General features: G+C 46.6%; 1 protein-coding gene across 5 annotated transcripts in view; it reads left to right on the plus strand.

Moving 5' to 3' along the window:
- LOC142590647 (alpha-N-acetylgalactosaminide alpha-2,6-sialyltransferase 5-like) overlaps window positions 1-24,299 on the plus strand; it is a 106,398-nt gene extending 82,099 nt beyond the window's left edge. For all 5 annotated transcript variants that reach the window (XM_075703019.1, XM_075703018.1, XM_075703021.1 and 2 more), the window contains 5 exons: window positions 8,233-8,337; window positions 9,976-10,111; window positions 11,079-11,297; window positions 18,415-18,528; window positions 19,145-24,299. In XM_075703019.1, coding sequence (XP_075559134.1) covers window positions 8,233-8,337; window positions 9,976-10,111; window positions 11,079-11,297; window positions 18,415-18,528; window positions 19,145-19,388 — 818 coding nt within the window. In that variant the 3' untranslated portion in view covers window positions 19,389-24,299. The remainder of the gene's footprint in view (window positions 1-8,232; window positions 8,338-9,975; window positions 10,112-11,078; window positions 11,298-18,414; window positions 18,529-19,144) is intronic.
- The last annotated feature ends 790 nt before the right edge of the window (window positions 24,300-25,089 follow it).

A 25,089-nucleotide genomic window follows, 5' to 3' on the forward strand; every position in this document is an offset into this window, starting at 1 on the left:
TACCCAATTTTCGTTCTTTAATAAAATAATTATTGAGGCTCTATCATAGGAAGCCAACAAACACTGACACCAAGGACAACATGGGGGAAATTACTTGTGCCTAGTAAATGAAATAAACAAACGACAAATTACTGGAAATAAGTGGAGGAAAGAACAACTTGCCGCGGGTGAGGAACGGTCCCACAACCTTCGCATTTCGCGTGCGATGCTCTACCAATTGAGCTACCACGGCACCGTTTCCCCATCCAATTCTTGGGTATTTATGTTTCCTAGTAGAGCCCTAGGTGTGTCAGTTAGCACCACCACTCACAGACATTGACGGCGGACGTGCAACATCCTTTATGCCACAGGCGTCACGAGAACGTGATCGCTTTAGTTGAAAGCAAGCCGGTCAATAAATCCACACATTGAACCGTTGTCAGATGGGAAGAGGACTTGGCACCTATGAAGGCACCGCGTCCATGAGCGTTCATGTACTCATCAACCCAGCATCATCCGATACATTGACCCCGGTTCTCTCCCTCAACCCGGGCTGACTGGGTTCGGGCCAACGGTCCTTCCCGGACAAGGGGGCTGTTGTGGTGCAGCAACACAGAGTTACCGCACTCAACACACAAACAGCCATATCGGTCTTACAGGACTCAAGCCTGACTTACCCTCGGACTGCCTCGGCGCAAAAGAATCCAAGGCATACAACCATGGAGGGCACCAAAGCCGTCCGCGGAGCAGCGCGACCAACCAAGGGTGCACCACCACCGGTTCCAGCTCTGGGTTCCTCTGAACCAGACAAAACCCCGTAGATCGACTGGCGCACACGGCCGAGTTGAGCGACCTTAGGAGCATGCATCATAACTTAATGGATAGCTTTCCACCTAACTCATCAAAAATCACCGCAGGACGGGCCCACACTTCGAGAAACTTTTCTCGCCCAAGCGGTGCCGCTCCCGGGTGAGATGGAACCAGACTTCCTTCCGTGCTTTCGCAAGCACTTCGTGAAGGCCCGGTGCCCTCCCCCCGAAAACTGCGTCGTGGCGTGCCAACCACACTTGGCAGGAGCACTCAGCGAGGAGAAGCACGAACTGGTTGACCGCCTGATTAGGCAAAGGGTGCAAAAATCGAACTGTCTGATAAGGAATGCCTGGGAGATTAAAAAGACTAGCAATCCTACAGAGAAGAGCTGCAGGAAGCAAACACTGCGTAAATACATGAACCGAGTCCTCACGAGCGCCACAGAACGGACACACTCCACTAGCCGGGACGGCTGTGAAGGGCCTGTAGCCCAACGGCAGGCACCCTCGCGCCAGACGATACATGAAATTGGCTCGCCTAGCGTCGAGGAAACTGGCCGTGATGAGCTTCCAGTTTGGCCTGTGAATGGACAGGTCATACATTTGGCAATGCGGAGGGAGGCCTGGGGTAAGGATGTCTACTAATTCTTGGAGTGGAGTTGAAACTACGTCGATGTCGTGGCGAACCGTGCGGAGGCTTATCAAAGAGTTGGCAGCCGCCGCATAAATGGTGGACGGGGTACCTGAACGAGGAACACAGTGTGAAAATATGCTCTGCGAAAACAAGCGAGTCGGGTGCTAAGGAAAAACGAGGTAAAGCTTCGAGTCAGGAGCATATCCGAGTTAGGAGCGACATGGGTCCATCTGACGTGTAATGCAGTAGCCACGATGCCCAGGTCGGGAAGCTGACTCCAACGAGAACAATACGAGATCATCGCCGCAACCGATCAAAACGTATAAATTCGGTCTCTGGCCCCCAACCCTTCATATAGGACTGCATTACAAACGCTAGTAAGCGCCGAAACAAGTCACAAAAAATATTGCTTCCGAGTTTTTCCTAACGTTTGTTCAGAATATCAGTGAAGCTGTATTTTGTAGTACGCGGAACTTTTAATTGTCTTTTCCAAAAGCAACATTCAAAAGGCACACATACAGCGCACTCTACACTTTATCTTTTGGCACTGAGTGCTGAACATCAGCGGCCCGCGAGCTCCGCGGCGCGGGTTTTGCATCACCTCGAGAGATGGCGCCACACTGCGTGGCTCCTTAAAACCCCTCAATCTCCCAAAGTAGCGCCATTCACTTCCCTCCTCCTCCGCTCGGCGCGGCCTTGATGGTGGCGCCGCCGGTGCTGGGCCTACCGTAGCAGACGACGGCTAACACGCTACGGGAGGAAATCCGCGGAAAAGCTTGCGGAGCAGTCTTTTCAATAGAGATCATGCTTCGTCAGTTGTTAACTGGCCTTAAAAATGTCGTGTTGGAATTGTGAAAGAGAGAAAAGGACTATCATTCAAGGCGTATTTAAGGCGTAAAGTGCGCGCACGTTGAGAGTTCGTGTTGCTGAAACACGACGCAAGCACGCGGTGTGCTAAAACACGCGCGTAATTACTAAAGTTTCAGGTTTTGACAGCGTGAAAGTATGTGTACGGGGTTTCGTAAGTTCACTTACGTACTTGCAGGATACTTTTGTTCGGCCGGCGCGTGAGAGATTCCGACTGTCTGCGGTCAGCAACACCTGGCAACAGGGCCGCTTTTGTTCATTGCGGGGTGCTTTGGTAATCGTGACGATATATATATATATATACATATATATATATATATATATATATATATATATATATATATATATATATATATATATATATATATATATAATGTCGTACTGCTATCGTTAGTACTGCTCCAGGAGTGCACATGTAACGGCTGACGGAGGCATCTGAAGAGCACGCGACCTTACAATAGAGCAGGCGGCGCAGTGAGTCCCCGCATAAAAAAATTGGCTGTCCGCTATAGCGAACAGCCTATCTATACTCCCTTGGCATGCACACGCTTCGGCGAGCCCCATCCAGCCCTGGTTCTAGCTTTGGTGCTCCCGCTGCAGCTTTCGTGCCCTGGGGGCGCCGTCAATTGTACGAAATAATGACACCGTTGCTACAACTAGTAAATAAAATGTACTGAAGAAATACAATCGCGCCGAGGCGCCAACTTCTAAAGCAGCGCCAGCGCTCCCGCGCGAGAATTATGAAACGCCAACGAGGAATTTAACGGCCCACTTACGACTCTATGATCAAAGTGCACGTTAAACATCCCCTGGTGACCTAGATAAAGTTATCCGGAGCCATCTACTACGACCTCCACCATAGCTTTAGTCGCTTCGGGACGTTAAAAACGTTAATCACCACAAACCCAATCAATACATGCGGGGGTACATTCGAAGCTAAAACACTGCATCCATAAGTCATAGTCAGCTTTGCATAAGCGTCGAGAATGTGCTCACTTCTGCTGGAGCTCAAAGTACACCCAGAATAAAGTCGCTTCTATGTCACAGGCCAGCTGCAGATGCGTGCACTTTCACCGCAAGACGAAACTACATGAAACAAAGAGAACACATTCGAAAAAAAAAAAAAAAAGTCAACTTCAACGCGCTAAAAACCACGCAGAGCATGAACACATGCTTTCCCGAAGCGGAAGGTGTCAACTAGGCTCAAAAGAAGAGGTTGTGAGGGGCCGTGGCACTTACTTCACGAAGCCGTGCGTTCTTTGCCACTTCCTCGAAGTCAACCGCCCGATCCTGTGAATCCACACTTTTCGCGTTGCGCCCGCCGGATGTTAAAGCTTAAAGCTTCTTGCCCTCGCTGTGTCTGTTTTAGCAACCGAAGGCGCAGCAGCACGGAATCGCAATTAAGTTCTCGGCCCGAACACATTCTATTACGCTAGCGCATTCCGTCAGTCCGCTTGCCGTACTTCCGTCGCGCAGACCCAACAATGGAGGTCGGAGCGCGCTGGAAAGAAAAACAATTATACAAAAGCGCGGCGCCTGCTCCGCTCTGGAAAGAAAAAAAATATACAAAAGCGCTGCGACTGCTTCCACGTGACACAGATTGGCCAATGGGGGAGCGGAGGAGGCTGGGGAGACAGGAGGGCGTGGAGGAGGAAGATCCAGGGTGAGCGGGGTGGCGGAAAGATCTAAGAATGGCGCTACGTTTAAAAAATTGAGGGGTTTTATGGCTCCTCCTTCAGGCGCTTCTACACGCCGCGGTAGGTGTCTTAGCGGTTATGGTGTTCCGCTGCTAAGCACGAGGTCACGGGATCGAATTCCGGCCAAGGGGACGTCATTTCGATGGAGGCGAAATGCAAAAACGCCGGTACACCGTGCATTGGGAGCACGTTAAAGATCCCCTGGTGGCCAAATTTAATCGTCCCCCACTACGGCGTGCCTCATAATCAAATCGTGGTTCTGGTTGGTAAAACCCCAGAATTCAAATCATTCTTCTGGCTAGACAGTGCGCTCTGTCTCCTTGGCGGCTTTCGCTGCCTGTCGTGCGACGTTCAGCCGGTTTTCTTCTAGCTGGGCAAGGTCCATATGGACCAGTGCACAGTATGGCATGGTGTGCTGGTGTGTGGTGCGTTGTGCCGTTGCAAACACGTACTACATTCATTTCAAGATTGTGGTTTATAGCATCTCCAGCCAATCTGCTTTACTGGTTGCCATATCATGTTTAAGTCCACTTTCGATTACGGGAGAGCCAACATTTTGTTTTGTTTCTGCGGATTTCGCTGAGCGAGTGTAAGATCACTATTAGGAGTTTGGATTGTGTGTAGGAGAAATGTGACCACACAAATTGAAGGCCGTTCAAGCACCGCCAAAAATATAGGTCGGAAATAAAAACAATAACAGAAGTCACTTGCAAACTGCCTATGTATGGGGCTCACTTATACGCAAAATTACTAAAATCAAATCTACTCAGCCTTATACTCGCACACCGACTGGGACAAATGGCACCCGATCATGCTTACTCAGAGTTATCGAGATGAGATTCAGGGAAGCTCACTCTCGTTAAATTAAATGTGAATAATCGAGAGATCCGACGTTATAATGTATCACGTTATGGCAGACTCAGTACAGTAGACTTCATTTAAGATCAATTCGAAAGGACGGAAACGGAACCTTAGCGTTGTTTGCGCGGGCGGCTGCATGTAAGGACCGAGCATAAACAAGACGCGCGGCTCGAGGGGAGGTGGGGGGGCGGTTTATGGAAAGCGCGCAAGCGGGTTGACTCTGAGTCGGGGCTTCCCTCATTCGTCCAAGGAAGAGGTGGCGTGGCTTTGAAGTCAACCCAACGCCGCCGGACCGCACCCATGCCGAGACATTCCGCGAAAGGGCCAGATGCTCCAATGTGTGTGCGAGTGTTTTCTTTGGTTGGACTGTGTAGTGCGAGGTTGTTAGAGAACATATTCATTGCACCGCAAAGGAGTTATGGGAACGGCCTGGAGACATTGGAACTCCGAATAGTGCCACCCTGGAGCCCCGTTGTGCGCACAACTGCCCGCACTGCGATGTGGTTGGACGAACGATGGGGCGACGGTGATGTCGGGGATGCTTTTCAAGGGGATTTGGCGGAGATTCGGCTAACATTGAGAGGCGACCGAAATTGCAGCATCATTGTAACACGTAGCCTTTGGAGGTATGTGCAAATATTTTTATTCGATTGCTTGGATATTCCGTCTTCATAAACCGCTAGCCCATTGCAATCAGTGTCACGGCCTTGCCTACTTAAATGTGAATTTGCGACATCCACAACACCTTCAACACCTCACAGACGTCGAAGCGAGCATCAACTACGGTGAAAATGAGTTCTTATCAGAAATTAGTCGTAACAGAAGTTATCAGCCGAATTTAAAATCATCTATTCATGGTGCAACCACAAATCCGCAACACAACATGTTAAATTACGCAGCAATAATCATAAAGAGGCACATGTAAAAATGGACTTTTATAGGATTCGCATGACAGAACTTGTTTTATGCACTATTTTATTCGCTAAAATCGTCGACGCTGAAGCAGCTGTTTATGCCCAGAAGAACACCACTTCCTTCTTATGTAGCTAGCAGAGCCACCTCCTCAGGTGTTGTTGATCCGGGTTCCTCGCAAAACCGAGAAGTAGGCGGAAATCGGGGCTGAGCCAGTTACCCTTAACGAAATTTGTCATTCGCGTTAAGCCGTTTTTTGTTTGGTTTTATGCGCAACCAACCAAATGTTCTCACACTGCTCCTCATATCCGACAACTTGGCTTAACCGGGTTTATCTTAAAAGGGGCCTATTGCCCTTTTATAGAATCGGGGGCCCAGACTCGCCAAGATTATCAGGCTCGGGTTCAACTGACACTGACTATAACTAATTAATCACGTCAACACAGAAGCACAAGTGTAGAGTAACAGTACCCCGATTGAGTAACCATACAAATGTCAAAGACTGGTGGTTAAGCGGTCGCACTCTCCGAACCGGAGGGGATGGGGCGACAACAAATCCAAACCGCGTGCATTTGGGGCCATCCCTAAATCCCCGACTGCTGACCGTCGATAAGGTCCATGCCTGATCGACCGTGAACCAGAGGCATGAGACAGGACGTACAAACAAACACACAGTTTAATAAAATGAATCAGGCCAGAGACATGATGAAAAAAAAAATAATACGCAAACTGAAAGCAGATGTCGCAAAGCCTCGCGGAAGGCGTGCGGGTCACGCAGAACACCAACTCTGACGCGACGCCTGAAAAAAAGCCCAGCACGTTGGAATTTCTAACACTCGCGAAATAAACAAAAAATACGTGACGCAAATGAAAAATACACACGAAAATAAACGCGGCAAACACTAAGACAACATACAAAATCAACACACAATGAATATTTAAATTAGCGATGGAACGCGATTAAAGAAAGAGTCTGGTGGAAAGTTCCGAAAGCAGGTTGGCACACGAGGCTTCTCTGTAGCGTGCTCGCCGAGATGCCGATCTGAAGAGCGTCGGTCTGCTGGTACCTCGCTGCCGAAGATGTTGCACTGTCGGTCGATCTACCGGCGGAGGCTTCGGCCTGGAGGTCTCAGTTTGCCGACCACATCTTCAGCTGTCACTCGGAGCACGACCACGCTGCTCCGTCTTGCAAACCACTCTCCTCGCTCGCCGAGCCTCCTTGTCACGGTCCGCGACGCACGTGACCAACCGGTCCGGCGAGCTGAGGAACAATAGGAAGCTTGCCCCCCTACCACCGTGTAAGCGGTGCTGCGGCGGCAACGGTGGCCATGTTGAGATGGACGCGGGCACGCCCTTTGTGACAAGTACTCACGTCAAAACGTTAAATAGTGTTAAAAAACATAAACTTTACCTGATATTTCTTATCTAGTACGATGAACAATTTTGCATAATGTACCATTTCGTGCATGTATGCCATTGGACCTTAGATTTGTAAACTTCATTTATTTCAGACAAACTTCACTTGTCAACACACATAGATTCACTCCGGACCACGTGGACTAACTCTTGCATTCAAGTCTCGTGGACTCAAAGGCAGTTAGAATAATGTTGAAAGAGAATTAGTTGAACTCACTCATGCTCACAGAAGCTATGGTTGACTGTTCACTAATACTTCGATACGTGCCTATTTCAACTCAACTCGGCTCACTCATACGTAAGCTCAACTCACACTGACGCGCTTCATCTCATTATGACTCGCCCACATTCAAACTTACCGGGGCAAACCCAGACTCATCCGTGGCTCCCATTCCGAGTCAGTCGTCCGATGAGTTTGCCGGCATCTGTCAAAAGGTGACCGTTTCTGAAATTCATTAGTTCGGTTTTATTCACGCATTTTCTTTTTCTCTTAAAGAGGCCCAAGTCGGCATATTTTGATAATGAATACCATGAACGCTACTTTTCCTGCACACTGCCCATTTTGCTCAAAACATACAGCTGTCTTTCTCTTGTTCTATTGATTTCTTGCGATACAAATGAGATGATCTCGATAACTAAAACAAGAATTTTTCTTTTTGCACCACATCATGCACAAATATATTTCGAGCTAGGCAGTGAGTTTTTCTTATTAAAAATAATTAACCCACATATTTAATAATAAATATAAGTACCTGCAACTAATGCTGGATAAAAATACATTAGCACACGCATTGTACCGCGTGTTCTTTATGTGAGTTAGCTCTTTTACAAATTTCCTGCAATGTACGTCAGGTCTGCGAGGGGATAGTTTGTATGCTACAGCTGAGTGCCAGAGGCTACACTGTCGTTCCTTATATCACTTGTGTGTCAGTATAACAGTGTAGAGGCTGGTTTTAATAAACGACGGGCGCCGCTCGAATCCACAAGACTGATTCAGACACATGAGGAACGCAATCTCTAAACGCGCGGAATTCGTCATGCCTTCTCCCAACTGCAGGCGCTACTTCCTCCCAAGGCGGGGCCTCGCACTTCCTGGGGTATGCAAACGAGGACGCTCAGCTCAACTTTAGCTGCGGCAGCTGCGCTCTTGTCGGTTACTCCGGTGCGTATACTTATTCTGTCTTTTCACACATTTTCTTAGTAATCACAAGTACGAATCATGAGCGCAGTTCTCTGCGATTCTCCAGTCACGAACTTGCACACCTAAACTATAATTGATCCTGCATTTTAGGCATCTCAAATCAGAAAACAAGTTTCTTTACACGTCTTCTTCGCGTTTATACTTCTGTTTCTATTCTTATGTGCATATTTTATGTTTTTCCTGCGATCACATGCCTTGATCGAAGCACTTTTGATTTTTATGACGTTTCCACGTGTTGTTTGACAAAGCTTACGACTGAACAAAGCCCATGGTTTCTAAAGCTATTAAGGCAATTGTGGTCTTTCTTTAAGAATGTGCCATTCATTTTTACATTCGTTAGTCATTCAGAAGTTATCCTAAAGGTAGTAATCTTATGTGAGCGCACTTGACAATGTTCGGTCAATTTTCAGAGATATACAAATGTGATGTTCAGTCTATCACCGGCTGTCATTTATGCCACATCATAAATAGGCGTAAATACACAGGCCCTCAGCTTATGTATACAGCCTCGTGCTGCATATAAGCAGCATAATAGGAGCTTTCTTTTATTTCAACATTTTCCGCATCAGGGCAACACGAATCCCAGTGAAACAAAGTATTGTACTGGAACCACCGCAACTACATGATATCTGATTCCGTGCTAACGAATAGTCACCGATAACAAGAAAGTACTCTTTTAGGTGTCATCGTATCTACACTTTCTCTCTCCGTTATCTCGCTTCCCCTTGTCCCTTCCCTCAGTGTAGGGTAGTCAACCAGACTATTGACTGGTTAACATCCCTGCCTTCCTACATTACTCTCTCTCTTTCTTTCTCTCTCTCTAGGTGTCATGAAGCCTGCACACACGACGCCGTAGTCTCGACGCATGTCTTCATATTTTAGATCTTAGCACTTTTCGTCATAAAAGTTTGAATTGAATTCGTTCCGAATTAGGAATTGCGATTTGCAATCACAGAATATGGAGAAGCCCACAAGAGTAGAGGTTCTTTGTTTGTTTTTGTGGTCAGCTTTCACACAGCATCCTCGCGTTCCTTATAGTGATTATTAAACTGACAGCAGTTTTCTTTGCAATAGCAGTACATTGTAAAACACTATTTTCGTGGCTTCCGTAACCTCAAAATTGTGTCTGCTTCATTGATTCGAGCTTTCAACGTCACGGTTTCTGTTCGCACGTATGTTTGCACTTTTCTTCGCTGATACATGTTCTCATACTAAGGAAGTATCCACAGCAAAAAGGTAAAATATTCTTCATTGACAGGTCCGTTATTTAACAAAGCTATATTATCTTACGTATTGAAGGGATACTCTAGCTATCCATTTTTAGTGCAGCTAGTTAACGCGATTTTTATAGCGTGTACAAAACGCAATTTAAAAATGCATTAGGAGCTTTTCAACATTATAAAATAATTCTACACAACAATAAGCGTAAACAAAAACTAGACACGCGGATTGCCGCCTCAAATATTGTTCGAATTTTCATTATACTAAGACTATTACGACTGTCGCTTTTACATCAAATGCACGTTCACGTACTGCATATTCGCGTATCTTCTGATGGATATTTCACACGGTAAATCTTTTCTGGGTGGGTGAATACAGGTCACCTCCTTGGCTCTGGTCTCGGAGACTCGGTCGACGCCTCGGAGTGCGTTATCCGCCTGGGCCGATCACCCAGTCGAGGCTACGACCAGGACGTGGGCAGCAGGGCTACGTTCCGCCTGATGCACGCTGACACGTGAGTTCGTGCTTCTGCCCAACACACGCGATTCTGTCACCGCACAGTGCCTTGCTCCAAAAATATTGCTCACTTGGTCGCGGAGCCAAATGCTTTGCCTTACTTGCAAGGCGTAAATCTGTACATAATCGTTTTACTATGTTTTGTCGTATACTGAAATGATGTATCCCGCAACTGTATCCCGCAACTGCTGTCTCTTGCTTTTCTAACTGCATTTAATTACTGCGTTCTTTTCGGGATTACATTGTACAAAAAAATGTTAATTTGCTCCTGTCGCGTTGCATACAGTGAATGGGAGCTCGTAGCACTGTCAAGCTATCCTTCTGAAAACTTGCAGTGGTTGTCGTCAGTGTAATATAGGACGTGAAGCAATAAATATAACAATAGTGATAATAATTATAATATTACGACTACTACTTATATCAATACTACTACTTCAGAGAATCTTCTCAATGCGCAGTGCCAAAGTGCTGATTACTAAGATTAATTAGTAAAGCGTTATTGGGGCAGCGTTCAATGCCATTTTACCATTTACTCTCCCTACAGTTTGCGTCGTTGTTTAAATGATTCGCCACCTTATCGACGATCATCCTTGTAAGGTTGTGTTCTATAGACTTTTTCACAGCTTATAGGGTGACATGCAGTGTCATTTTGTTGCAAGCGATGCAGCGTATCGGCCTGCAGAGGAAGCCTTGATTGTGCACGCTTTTCGCCCTGTCACTCTCTACGGTCGGTACTGGTAGTCAGAAGCCGGCGCGGTATTTCTGTTAAAACAGCGTATAATACCAAACAAACCTTTTTTACGACAATTACTCTGATAAACCTACTGTGCTTATGAGATTTGTCTAATGCTATAAACTCGAGAGGCCTCTTTCTTATGTAGTATTCGATCAATGTACATTACATACGTACCCAAGGCTGTGGATGTTGCGGGGGGATTTCTACAAAGCTTTGCGCACTGCTGCAGACTCCTCGAACTACTGAAGGGACCCCAGCGAGAGAAGCGCCTGTCCAGCGGCCCGCTGACATCCGATCAGCTAGTGGTGTTCGGCACGCCAAAGAAGGCCACTCCTGCCTCACTACGAGCACGACTGGAGAGCACCGGTGGACCACGCTTGCTCAGCCTTCGCCGAAGCGCAGAGCATGCTGCCGCGAAGAGCCTCGCCGAGCACGCAAGCACACTAGGGTGAGCTTTTAACTCTCTCCGCTCGTCTCCTTGACATTCCAGCAAAATGTCCTGTTGTTTCGGTAAAATTGCCTGTTCACCCCAAGAACCACTACATCTAGGAATAATACTAGGTGTTACGCATTTTCCTTCGAAGCAATGTCGACTTTTAAAATTTCTCTTCGTATTCCTTGAGTACATTGGTTTCCCCGCAGGGGCGTCTGCGTGAGCAAGCGTTTGGTGTGTTGCGACACCATGTACCCGAGCACACGAGGGTTGGACCCTCCCGCGCGTAGCCGTGCGCGGCTTAGCCGTGTCTGGGGAAAAGGGGATCCTGGAGGTTGAGCCGATGCTGGGTGTTTGGACCTTTAAGGCCCCCCGGTGGAGGCAACACACCTCTTCGGCCTCGGCTTCACATAGACGGCACCTGCAGGCTGACCCACCTGGAGGAAATCGGCAGTCACCTTTTCCTGTCCTTCTCTTCAATCTTCGTCTTTCTCTCTTACTTTAAATCTTTCCTGTCTTCTCTTCGCTTCTTATTACTTCCAGACTTCCAGGTGGCGAGGGTTAACCTGGTGTAGTTATCCAACCTTGGGTATCGTATATTAGGTTATAGCGGCGATGCATGGCTGGCGTCTGCAGGTATTTTCCCGACCTTGTAGCGTCCCCTTGTTGGGCTCGGTGGTGGGTGGCCACCATCGCCGCCGAATTTTCCAATTTTTATGGCTGAAGCTTTTCCCCTATTACCTGATCGCTCCCTGAAGAGGGGGCGCACCGATGAACCTTTCAGCTTTTTTATGCATCCAAAAGAGTCCTTCCCGAAATACCACGTCGTTCACAGCCAACACGAAACTAAGACAGTCCGAATGATATCACCTTTTCTGGTAGCGAAATCCCTCACTGAAGCAATAGGCCCAGGGTATAAAGTAACAAAGATGGGAAGCGGTGACCTTCTTCTCGAAGTTCGCGACAAGCCACAGTACGACAGACTCTCAAAACTTGTAGCGTTTGGGGACATTCCCGTCTCAGTAGGCCCACACAGGACAATGAATACAGTGCGCGGGGTCATCTCGGAAGATGACCTTCTGGAACTTAGTGAAAGTGAATTACTAGAAGGATGGCAAGAACAGAACGTTGTCAAGGTGCAAAGGATTAAAATAAGACGAGATGACAAAGAAATACCAACTAGGCATATTATCATAACTTTTGGAACCAGCATTCTTCCTGAATCAATCGAGACCGGTTACTGCAAGCTACGTGTCAGGCCATACATTCCAAACCCACGTCGATGTTTTAAGTGTCAACGTTTTGGCCACGGGTCCCAAACCTGCAGAGGGCGTGCTACTTGCGCCAAGTGTAGCTCCATCGAACACTCTTCTGACGTTTGCAGTTCAGCAACCCACTGTGCCAACTGTGAAGGAGACCACCCAGCTTACTCGCGATCCTGCCCTTCGTGGAAAAAAGAAAAACAAATAATAGAACTCAAGGTAAAACTAAATCTGACTTTCCCAGAGGCACGCAAGCGTTTCCATTCCAACAATCAGACCAGTCCTTCTTACACCGATGTGGCACGCCGGGGGGCAACGCCACATCGTTCGGCGGCCGCCCAAGTCACTCGGAGAGTGACGGCGGTCACGCCATCCGCCCCCCTGACTGGAACAGCCAACGCTGTTCCGTCTCCCGCAAATGAGGGCCAGCAGGTCTCCGGGCCTGTTGTACCCAGGGCCACTGCTCGTACAGATCGGCCCACCACTCTCGCGAAAGTGCCTGCTCCGCGGGCAGTATCCACCACCTCAGACAAGGTGATGGATACAAGCACAAATGCGGCGTCTTAGACGCCCAAGGAACGGCGCAGCTCCCTCGAGCGCGCCGGGAAGAAAGAGCGAGCTCGTATCAAGGGGCCTGAAAAGGTCTCGTGAGCTTATATAATCTATATTTCTTAGACACACAGCACAAAACACATACATTATGGATACGCAGATAATACAATGGAACGTCAGGGGTTTACTCCACAACCTGGACGACATTAAGGAACTCTTAAATAAGTATAATCCAAAGATGCTGTGTGTGCAAGAAACACATCTTAATCCTTCACACACGAACTTTCTCCGGCAGTATGCCATATACCGAAAAGACCGCAACGACGCGTTTGCCTCGTCTGGCGGTGTGGCAATAATTGTAGATAAGGGTGTTGCTTGCCGACAATTACAACTTAAAACACCCCTAGAGGCAGTAGCAGTTCGTGCGATACTGTTTAATAAATTAGTAACGATTTCCTCAGTATACATCCCTCCGAATTGCCATCTTTCAAAAACAGAATTCCAAAGCTTTATTAATGAACTGGTCGAACCTTATATTGTCGTCGGAGATTTCAATGCACACCACACCCTTTGGGGAGGTTGTCGTTGTGATGCCAGGGGACGCCTAGTAGAAAGCCTCCTCTTCACTACAGGTGCATGTTTGCTAAATAATAAAGAGCCTACATTCTATAGCGTGGCAAACAAAACATTTTCATCGATCGATTTGAGCCTTGCATCTGGTACACTGGTTCCGTATCTAGAGTGGAACGTGCTTAAAAACCCATATGGGAGCGACCATTTTCCAATTATCATAAAATCAACAAAACATGATCAATGCTCCCCATGCATCCCCCACTGGATAGTCGAGTCAGCCGACTGGAAACATTATAAAGAACTTACCCGCATGACCTGGGAAGACATCTCTGCACTTTCTATTGATGACGCCGTGGCATATCTGACAGCATTTATAGTTGATGCGGCGTCACTGTGTATCCCCGAATCAAATGGATCATCCACTAGGCGACGTGTTCCCTGGTGGAATGCGGAGTGCAAAGAAGCTCGTAAAAATCAAAATAAGGCTTGGAGTCACCTTCGCGAATCTCCAACTGCCGAGAATCTTATCAATTTCAAGAAAATAAAGTCACTAGGTAGAAGAACGCGCCGCCGGGCCAAACGGGAAAGTTGGCAAAAATACATCACTAGCATAAGTTCATATACAGACGAACGGAAAGCCTGGAATAGGGTCAACAAAATAAAAGGCCGTGAAACTCACCCTCTACCTTTAGTAAACACACAAGGAGACACTATTGAGGACCAAGCTGATTCGCTAGGGGCACATTTCCAGTACATCTCGAGCTCATCCCATTACTCAGATACATTTCTAAGATATCAGCGACAAGCGGAACGCCAGCCTCTGAACCGGAAAGGAAATAAAAATGAACCTTACAACCGGCCATTTAACATGGTCGAATTGCACGCAGCATTGGACTGTTGCAATAAATCAGCTCCTGGAGGCGATCGAATAGTTTATGAGATGATAGAACACCTACACGCCGAAACACACAAAACACTACTAGCACTCTTTAATTCCATATTCTCTGCCAGTTACATTCCATCTGCCTGGAAGCAAGCAGTCGTCATTCCTATTCTCAAAGAGGGCAAGGATCCAACTTTGGTCTGCAGCTACAGGCCTATAGCCCTGACAAGCTGCCTATGCAAACTCTTTGAGAAAATGGTAAACAGACGCCTAATTCATTATCTTGAGAGCAACAAAATACTAGACCCCTTGCAGTGTGGTTTTAGGGAGGGTAGATGTACGACAGATCACCTTGTCCGTATGGAGGCGAATATCCGAGATGCCTTCGTGCACAAGCAGTTTCTATTAGCCGTATTTTTAGATATGGAAAAGGCATACGACACAACCTGGCGTTATGGAATTCTTCGTGATCTGGCTTGTATGGGTGTCAGAGGCAATCTCTTGAATCTGATCCAAAGCTACCTCTCTAATCGTACGTTCCGTGTGAGGGTTGGTAAAGTGCTATCTCGTCAATTTAAGCAGGAAACAGGTGTGCCACAAGGAGGTGTACTGAGCTGCACGCTCTTCATCGTAAAAATGAATTCCCTCTATGGCGTCATACCACGAACAATGTTTTATTCAGTGTATGTGGATGACGTACAGATAGGATTTAAATCATGCAATATTTCTATCTGTGAGCGACATATACAGCTTGGTCTAAACAAGATATCTAAGTGGGCTGACGAGAATGGTTTCAAGTTAAACCCCCAAAAAAGCACATGCCTTCTATTTTCTAAAAAGAGAGGTATATTACCTGATCCTGCTATCTATCTTAATGGACAACGGCTACCTGTCAGCCACGAACATAAATTTTTAGGAATCATCTTAGACACGAAACTAACATTTGTCCCTCACCTTAGGTATCTGAGAGCGAGATGTCTGAAGACAATGAATTTACTAAAGCTCTTATCCCGCACATCTTGGGGAAGTGACCGGAGGTGCCTTTTGAGCCTCTACAAAAGCCTTATACGGTCCCGCCTCGACTATGGAGCAATAGTATATAACTCTGCTGCACCTAGTGCTTTAAAGATGCTAGATCGCATTCACCACATGGGTATACGCCTGGCTACAGGCGCTTTTAGGACAAGTCCCGTAGAAAGCCTGTATGTGGAGTGTAATGAATGGTCATTACATCTCCAAAGGACATATTGAACTTTTTCCTATGCTCTCAAGGTCAAATCAGACGTTCAGCATCCATCTCACTCATCTATTCATGAAGTGTCTATAGCCAGATTATTTCGTAACCGCCCAGCTATTACACCTCCGTTGAGCCTTCGTTTGACAACACTGGCAGAAGAAACAGGCGTCTTAGTCCCAGAGAATGTCCTAATGGCACCCACTCGCCTGCTCCCACCATGGGAATGGCAGATCATTGAATGCGACGTCTCTTTTGTAGAAATATCTAAGAGGGCACCAGAAGCACATATACAATTCCATTTTCGTGAACTTCAGGAGAAGTACTCCTGTACAGAATATTATACAGACGCTTCCAAGTCCTCTAAAGGAGTTTCCTATGCAGCTCTGGGACCTTCATTTTCAGTATCTGGAGCACTAAATCCACACGCAAGTATATTTACAGCTGAAGCCTACGCTATACTCTCGGCTGTTCAAAACATAAAGCTCACAAAACTTGCTAGGGCTATTGTATTTACAGACTCATTAAGTGTAGTCAGAGCCCTACTTAGACCAAGAAAATATATAAACTCAGTTTTTAGTGAGCTGTACAGTCTGTTGTGCTCCCTATATATGTGCAATCAAGTGACAGTGATATGCTGGGTACCTGGTCACAAAGGTATAAAAGGCAACGAAGCTGCTGACGAAAGCGCTGGGTCAGTAACTTTTAGCGATGCAGATTCAAATATCCCCATCCCTGCCACAGACCTAAAGCCTTTTCTACGCAGTAAATTGCGGAATCATTGGCAAGGCGAATGGGATAAACAAGCAATGAATAAGCTTCACATAATAAAACCAAAACTGGGGAACTGGATAAATGGGAAAATAGCAAGGTACAAGGAGGTACTTCTTTGCCGATTAAGGATAGGCCACACATACGGCACCCACTCTCATCTCTTGACTGGGGGCGATCCTCCAACCTGTGTTAAGTGCGGTAATAATCTCACTGTCCTCCATGCTCTTATTCAGTGCCCTGAAATAGAAACAGAGAGGAAAAAGTATTTCCCTGCTGCATATCGCGAGAATTTACCCCTTCACCCTGCATTTTTTCTTAGCGATGAACCTCTTTTTAATCTCCAAACAGTCTTAGAGTTTTTAGCCGCAACGGACACCCTGAAAATCATTTGGCCAGGCAACTTTTAAGCACACGACTAACAGCCCTGCATTCAAGGGCTCTCTTTAAGCTCTGGAGTCAGTGTTATGGTTTTATTACATCATCTTTTAACGAAAGCCCATTGCAATAGCCCACATCACATCCTAGTCACCGTCATTATTTTACCATCTATATATTCCACTCCACTTACAGCGTAAGTTTTTTAGGCCCTTTTACAGCCATATCACATCTACCATGATGAGTTCATTGAGCATGTCATCCACAATACATCGTCAACATTACCACATGTCATGGCGCTCTTTGGTCAAACCTGGCCCTTGCGCCATAAAACACCACACATCATCATCATCATGAGTACATTGGTTTAATACTGAACACTGCTAATTCCCCATGCACTAGCCTGTTTACATCAGCAGTCACTTCTGTCTCAACGACACATACCGTGATCCCCTAGTTTCTTGCTTTTCTTCCATTTCCCGCCTTCCTACTCCTAGGGCCTTTATGCCCCCGATCCCATGTCTATGCAGAGTAGCATGTAGGCGCCCGCAAATACGCCGGCAGAATTCTCTGTATTTTAATTAAAAGCATTCTCTCTCTCTCTCTCTCTCTTATTTAGGTGCACTTCACTTTGCTTGTGCACAGAAGAGGTTGCTCCAATTGCGAGCAGTGCTACTCTAATCGAACACATTTAAAAAGTACTGGCTTTGAATATGAATGTAAATAGGCAGTGTATCTATATTTCTTGTAGTAAATGTAGTAAAGGCAACAGGCGGGGCACTGGGGGATCATATAGTTTCCTGCACGTTGAAATGTTGCATCTGATAGCTGGAAGCATATCTACGGGTCACTTCCAGCCACTCTTGACTGTTCTCTGTAGTCATTGTGCAGCCCTTGATCTTATGTGGCACGAGAAAATAACAAGAAATTCGATCTGTGAATCGCGTGGACTGCACGAAGTCGTTAACGTTTATTCTTCCATCTTCATTAAGTTTTCTGTTACTCCAACGATTGACCTGCATTCTTTTTGCATTTAGCCATTGCGGCATAGACGTTTCGAGACACGTCATTTTTCCGTGATCTATGCACGGGTTCCTCTCCTGATGGCCCTAAATGAATGTCTAAACTCTCACTATTTACTATAGAAGTAGGAACAGCTCTGCATGCTACATCGTCAAGCACATCAAGTCAAAGAATTGTTTTAGAATAGTTAGGCAAGCTGCTTTCGTGACGTAGAATCAAGTATTTGGTCGGATTTCCTTTAAATGTATATCGTGTTCTGCCTGTACAGGGTCAGCTTTTTTCCGTTGTTGCTGGGCTACCCCAGTAGACAAACATGCAGAACATTCGCCAAATGTTACACTCCCTAAACCATCCGCAAATATATGCTGCCAAAGTAACGTTAATGAGTCAACTGACTGTAAACGTGTGGTCTTTCCACTGCGCAACCGAGAGCGAGACAGAGTTTGCTGTTTCCAGGTACCAACTTTCCGGAGCAGAGCCGTCAACCCTGTGGCACGCCATCAAACTCACAGAGACGATAGGTTGCCAGTCCTTGAACATGTTCGGAGTTCCTGAGCCCAAGATATGCAAGTGAGTGGCTGTTTCTTCTTCTGCAATACGGAACCGCGTGTGCAGACACACGTACGTCACTCTAGACATCCGTTACATCTTCTATAAACTGCTAGCGTGCTAACTCGACGAAGTGTAGCTGTTTTCCACAAGTCTTAAGACATCTTCCTTACAAAAAATTTTTAGATAAAGTATTGTCTCACTGTAAACATTCGACTTTCTCGGTTTGTTTTCTCCCTATGAAACTCCCCTCGTCTAGGTGTTCTTATAGAGGTATCTCAAAGCTTATTAGGCTAGAGAGCGCACAAATGAAAAAACAAATAACGCATGTGCCACCAGACGCAATTTCTCTGTTGTATCAGCTACGAGACCGCAGGTTCAAGCGAAATCCGCTAAAGCCACATACATAACGCTCGTGTACCGTGCGTTGGATGTGCGTTAAAGACACCAAGATGGTAAAAATTATTCCGGAGTCCCCCCACTACGGGGAGCCTCATAATCCGGCCGTGGTATTGGCCCGTAACACCCCGGAATATCTCTCTATTTATGTGATTAAAAAGAACTGGAAGGCTTCCTTTATTTTCTTTTTTATTACAACACAAGCACTGACCATAGCAATGGCCTTGTATTCCCGCAGGCGCCATCGTAACGAGCCTTCGCGTTCCCGCTTCTGGGAGTACGCGTCCTCGCCTCAGTGCGTGGACGGTGTCGACGTGGGCCACAACGACAACCCGCTGAAACCTGATCCCAGCCACCTAAGCCTGGTCGACCGTAGGGCGTTGGCTGGATGGCTGCAGTCCGCGCAAAAGCCTGCTATCCAATTCTTCGCGCCCACGTGGAGTCCCTCCCAACCTGCGTCTGTTGCTGCCGCTGCCACATGACGTAGCCAGAGGAGCATTGCTAATATGCACATAAGTTTGGCGCATTAGCTGCAGGACACGCAGGACACGCTGTGTTTGCCCAGGGGACGCCATTGTGCAACTTGTGGTAACCTCGCAGTGCGTCTCGGATGTGATGCTGTCCGGCCAAATATAAAAAAGGGTTCCGACTAGTGCTGGAGGAAAGAAGGCAGCTTGCACCGCAAGGCCGACACCGTTACGTCTTCGTTTTGTGAGACCGCCATCCTGTGCTGCTTCGTAAGGAAAATGCGACGCTTCATCGCGCTGCAGTTTTCCGGGAATTAGTCTTGTCGACAAAGAAAGCATAGACAGGACTCGTGTTACTGAAAGACATCTGTACGTGCAAAATGTAGATTCGTGGAACGATACGCACAATGCCAAACGTCAACTGCGAATTCCTACGAACTGGCTGAACTTTGAGTTGTTCACGTACAGCAGCTTTCGTCAAAGTAAACGACTTTTCTTATTCGTCTGGTTGCGGCAGTGGCGGGCTGAAATGGCTGGGCTTACTTGTGTTTTTCCAATGTGAAAACTTCACTGGGTCAGGTTGTCTGCTTAGAGTAGACTTCCAGCCTCACACAAACCAGCCCTGCGAGGACGACTCGCTGTGTACCTGGTTCTGATCACCATGTCGAGGACTCAGTGCAGCGATTGTGGCCGTCATCAGCTTCGAGCCGCAGCATGAACGGCCAGGACATTGTTACATCAAGCCCTTGTTCCTGGACTAGGTGACAGGGTAATACACTGCACTAATTGCTGTCTTCGCTTGTGACCCTAAAGAAGACTGATCATATGCAATACCTCATCTGCGCTCGTGTGCACGCCAAGTGTGAAAACTCAATGAATGTACAGGCCGCGTTATTACCGTTGGACGAACCTATGACACAGTGCTTGAAAGTCAATTTTTGCTATAACGCTACCTTCGTAATTGAACCATATGCCATACCAGATGGCATGTGTTTCTGAGCTTGTGGGATGCGATGTTTATTACTGCTAATGTGATTACCTAGGATGGCTGAGAGTACACAGACACTCATGTACTTATAAGAATGTGTGTTGACTGAGCCATTGCTTTTAAACAATTTCGCGCGTTATTGATATTAACAGCTGCGTTTCTGCAATCAGTACCTTGGCTAGGCTTACCCTGTGTCACTTTACATTGAAGCAAGTCATGGGGTCCCGAAAACAGCATTCTATTTGAAGGTGGTTTATATGGTGCCACTTTACGAAACATGCGAAACTCTACGAAGAGCTACGAAGAACATAACCACAGGAACGTACAAAAGTGGCATTAGGAATAGTGCATGCAATGTGGTTACAAACGAAGACTTTTTAAGAAAACGAATCGTAATAAAAGTTCAGTACAAATGCTGTGCGTGTGTGTGAGAGAGAGTGAAATTTAATGAGAACCAGCAGTTTAGTCGGCTGGGCCTAGGCCTCCCACGATGGGACGTCGAGGTCTTGCCTCTTCGCCGCTTCGTAGGCCTGCTGGGTCGCCCAGAGTTGGTCGTCGAGATGGGAGCTGCGCAGGGCGGCCTGCCATCTCAACCAGAGAGTCACGGGATTAAGGTCTGGGCATTGATGTCTGCACTTCCATAGCATGTGGGGGAGCGTTGCTGATTGAGTTTTACAGATCTTGCACGTGTGGCTTGGGTATATGTCGGGGTATATGATGTGGTAGCGTGTGAGGGAGGGGTATGTGTTGGTCTATAACAGGCGAAGGGTGGTTGCCTGTGCTTTGTTTAACTTGCGGTGAGTGGTTGGGAAAGTTCTTCTCTCGAGGTAAAACGACTTCACAAAGTCGTATCTTGTAAGGCGGACGCGTCCTGCGAATGCACCTGCACCGTCTCCGGCACGGTTTACTAGTCCTCGTACTACGGAGTGTGTAACCTCGTTGAGGTTGGTGAAGTGCGGGTGAACATCGTCAGTGTGTGCTGGGATCCAGACGAGGGTGATTTGATTTTCAGACGAATGCCGGGCTTGTTGTAAGATATGGAGTGATTGTTGAGAAATACGACCTTTGATGTAGTTGATTGCGGTGCGAGAATCGCTCAGTATGGTGTGGCAGGCAAGAGTGGCCAGGGCGATGGCCACTTCCTCGGTCGTCTCGGCATTTTGGGTAACAATGCTGGCAGCATGTCGGACCAAGCCGCCTTCTGTGGTAACCGCCGCAAAGCGACGTCCATCTTGGTATTCAGCTGCATCGACGAAGGTGACGCCCGCGGTGTTGGCATAAGCTTTGATGAGGGAGGTAGCTCGTTCCTTCCTGCGTACTTTGTTGTGGTTTGGATGCATGTTTTGGGGAATAGGGTCGGCGTGTGTCCATTGCTGAATGTCGCGTGGTATTGGGTGTTTGTCTCCATGTTCACGGTGGTAGGTGATATCAGGATTCGTTAGAATGATGCGGCCCCTTTCCGTGAGGGTAAGCTGCTCCAGTTGGGATCGAGGTTGTGCTTCGATTAACTCTTCTAGCGTGTTGTAGATATCTAACTATAGTAGAAGTTCCGTGCCGGTGTGGTTGGGTAGGCCTGCTTATAAGCTCCTCTGATGATGATGTCCAGTTTAGTGTTTTCAGCTTTGTACCAGTTGAGAAAGGGCGCAACGTAAGTAATGTGAAGAGATTATAGAGAGAGAAAAAAAACTATATCTATATCGTTACTACGAGCAGAGCAAACATACCTTACCCATAGCGTTACATGGGTTGAACATGTGTCCAAAATGCAAACTAATAACCAGCACAATCTACATTATTGGCAAATTTGGAATAACTTTCCGGATATCAAGCTTAAGAAATTCCCAAGTTCACGCTCTGCCTGCATTCGCGGTGCTTCTGCTGAGCACACACCCGAGAGCTTATCATACCAGCGGCCTTGTATCAAGAATCTGCAGCCTTCTTGGCAGTGTTTGGTGGTGAAATCGTTTCTTTTTGTTTTTTTTTTAAGATTAGTACAAGTCTATCCATAAATACAAATTCGAAACGCCCTACTGCCTAAATGGCTGTAACCAGAACTATGTGGAGGCAGCATTATCGTGTTTTCACGGAAATAATTCCTCGATATGCTGACAATGGTTGACTCACATAATGTAAATCCACCTGAAAAACAAAATTTTCCCCAGTACCCGGTGTTAGGCAGCGAATAAAAAAAAATATTCTTTATGCAAAGCTTCAGCCTCTCGGAATGTGTAGCATTCGGTAACTCGTACAGGATGATTCAAACACATGTTCAATTTAGACGAAAGGCAAATAAGAACAATGAACAGCGTGTCTACCAATCGATAAAACCGGCAAAACCGGGAATTCTCAAAGATTTTGAATATTCTGGAAAAACTAAGAAAATACTCAGGGAATTTGTGCTTCTGTCAGGGAAAATTAGCTGTAATTTTATTGAAGGCGAACGAAAGTAGCGGTGATACTGGCTTGAGTAACAGACAGGAAGCTTAACGAATTGTCTTTGACACACTGTCGTCGGCGGGAGGAGTTGCCAGTGTACAGTGGACGACCGACTTTCCGGATGCCCGATAATTCGTAAGGCTTCGCGGCACCATCATGTACTCTATAAAGTGAAGGTAGCAGAGCGTCTGAAATTTCAGACGCAAGAACCCTTCGCCGTCCGATTTTCTGGACTTTTTCCCGTGACTACATGTCCGAAACGGCATTAAAGCCACTACCGCTATCGTTTTGATTGCCTCACCGCCTCGAACCTGCGCTGTCGCACGCAATCCGCTGGCAGCTGTAGCCACCACTGCGGTAACACTAGGCCTAGCTGCTTCGACGTTCGCTCTTAAGCTTCTTGCCGTTGGGTGCCATGTTTTTCATTGGAAGAATTCGCCGCTTTCAGCAACGGCACCGATTCCGCCTTTGTGGTTTTCGCGATGGAATTAAACACTAGGAAGTGCAGTTTTATGCAAATTTCCCGGAAGCGCTCTAATTTAACATATCCTTACTTTTTATTTTCTGAGGACCTATTGCAGGTAGAATGTTATCGTTACCTTGGCATCACAATCATTAGCAAATTAACTTGGGTTGATCATATCACGAAAATCACGGCCGACGCTTCACGTACACTTGTTTTTATCAGAAGATCACTTCCCACTTCCCCCGCTAACATACGAAAACTGGCATATGAAACTTTTGTCCGCAGTAGGCTTGAACATGCATCCGCGATCTGGAGTCCTCATCAGTCCTACATAATTAACATACTTGAATCCGTCCAGAACCGTGCAGCACGCTTCATATCGTCGACATACGACTTTCATTCCAGCGTAAGCTCCATTAAACTATCACTTGGCCTCACTACCTTAGCTCTCAGATGAAAAGTTGCACGCTTGTGTTTATTCCATAAGTTATATTTCAATTTCCCCTATCTGCGTGGTTCCCTTATATCTCCTCCCATTCGTACATCGCGCCGCCTATTCAATTTAAATAGCGTCCAACGACTTCATGGCTCCGCTAATGCTTCTAACAAGTCCTTCTTTCCGACCGCAATTGAAGAATGGAACCTGCTGTCCGATTCACTAACTAATGAGCACGACGCGACAAGGTTTAAGGTGATGTTGTTAAATCATCTGGGTTGACATGTTTCTTTTTGCTCCGATTTATGTTCATGAAATTTTATCCCTTTTCCTGTATTGAGTTTTTTTTCCCTGTAACCATTGTGTACTCGCCTTGCTGCCCTAACATTTCGCCGACATGTGTGGCGCTTGTGGCTTCAAGGCAATATTGGCAAGCACCGTGTTAACTATCGCGTTCCTTGCTTCTTTTTATGTCCCTGTGTTGAACTGTTCTATATTTTTTTTACCTTTGTTCTTATTATCTACCTTGTATATGCTCCCCCCTTATGTAATACCCCGACAGGGGCCTTTAAGGGACAATAAATGATGATGATGATTGGCTTCGAAGCTCGGAAAGCACAATGCGTTGCATAATGCCGGTTCCCGAAAGTTAGCTTCGCCTTTGTACAGAAGTGTTACTTGGGGGAGCATACGCAACTGTATTGCGGTAAAGCATAACAAGCGTGGGAGGGGGCTGTTGCCACAGGACACAGTATGGATTCTTTAATTACACACGCGTGCACCCGATATCTCCTGTCACAGCACGAACACCTATATGCCGAATACGTGTACTGACAGGTCTTCAGAACTTTTTCGAATGTGCCTGTGGCGGTTGAGCACTTGAGGGCAGTAAAAGACATGTATTCATTTTTTTTCCAAACTGGCTGATTTTTCGGCCGTTTTTGCGGCCCCTAGGCAGTTCGAAAAATCAGACCAGACGTTGACTATACAACTGACCAAGAAGGTGCTTCAAATTGTCTGTGGGGCGAACGAGCCGCGGAAGGAGGACGAGAACAGAAATGACCTACGCATTGAGGAATGAACGAGAAAGATAGCGTGCTGCCGCCGTTTTGAGGGAGCTTGAGCTAAAAAAAAACACAAAGTGTTGGCTGATGCCGAGGTGCAGGTGTTCATCATGCTAACGAAAATAAACTTGAAAGCAGTGAAGCACAACAGTAAGGTGCCGTGCGTGGTCTGAGAGTATGTCAGGACAGCTGAGGCTGACTTACAAGCTGTAAAGAGAAAATTTCAATTGTGACAAAGTTCGAGCCTCATACAACTTATCTTGCTGTCAGTTCTTTCTTTCTTTCTTGATTTCTTTCTTTATTCATTTATACACGACATTCCTTAC

Source organism: Dermacentor variabilis, chromosome 8 (assembly GCF_050947875.1).
Source record: "Dermacentor variabilis isolate Ectoservices chromosome 8, ASM5094787v1, whole genome shotgun sequence".
Classification (NCBI taxonomy): domain Eukaryota; kingdom Metazoa; phylum Arthropoda; class Arachnida; order Ixodida; family Ixodidae; genus Dermacentor; species Dermacentor variabilis.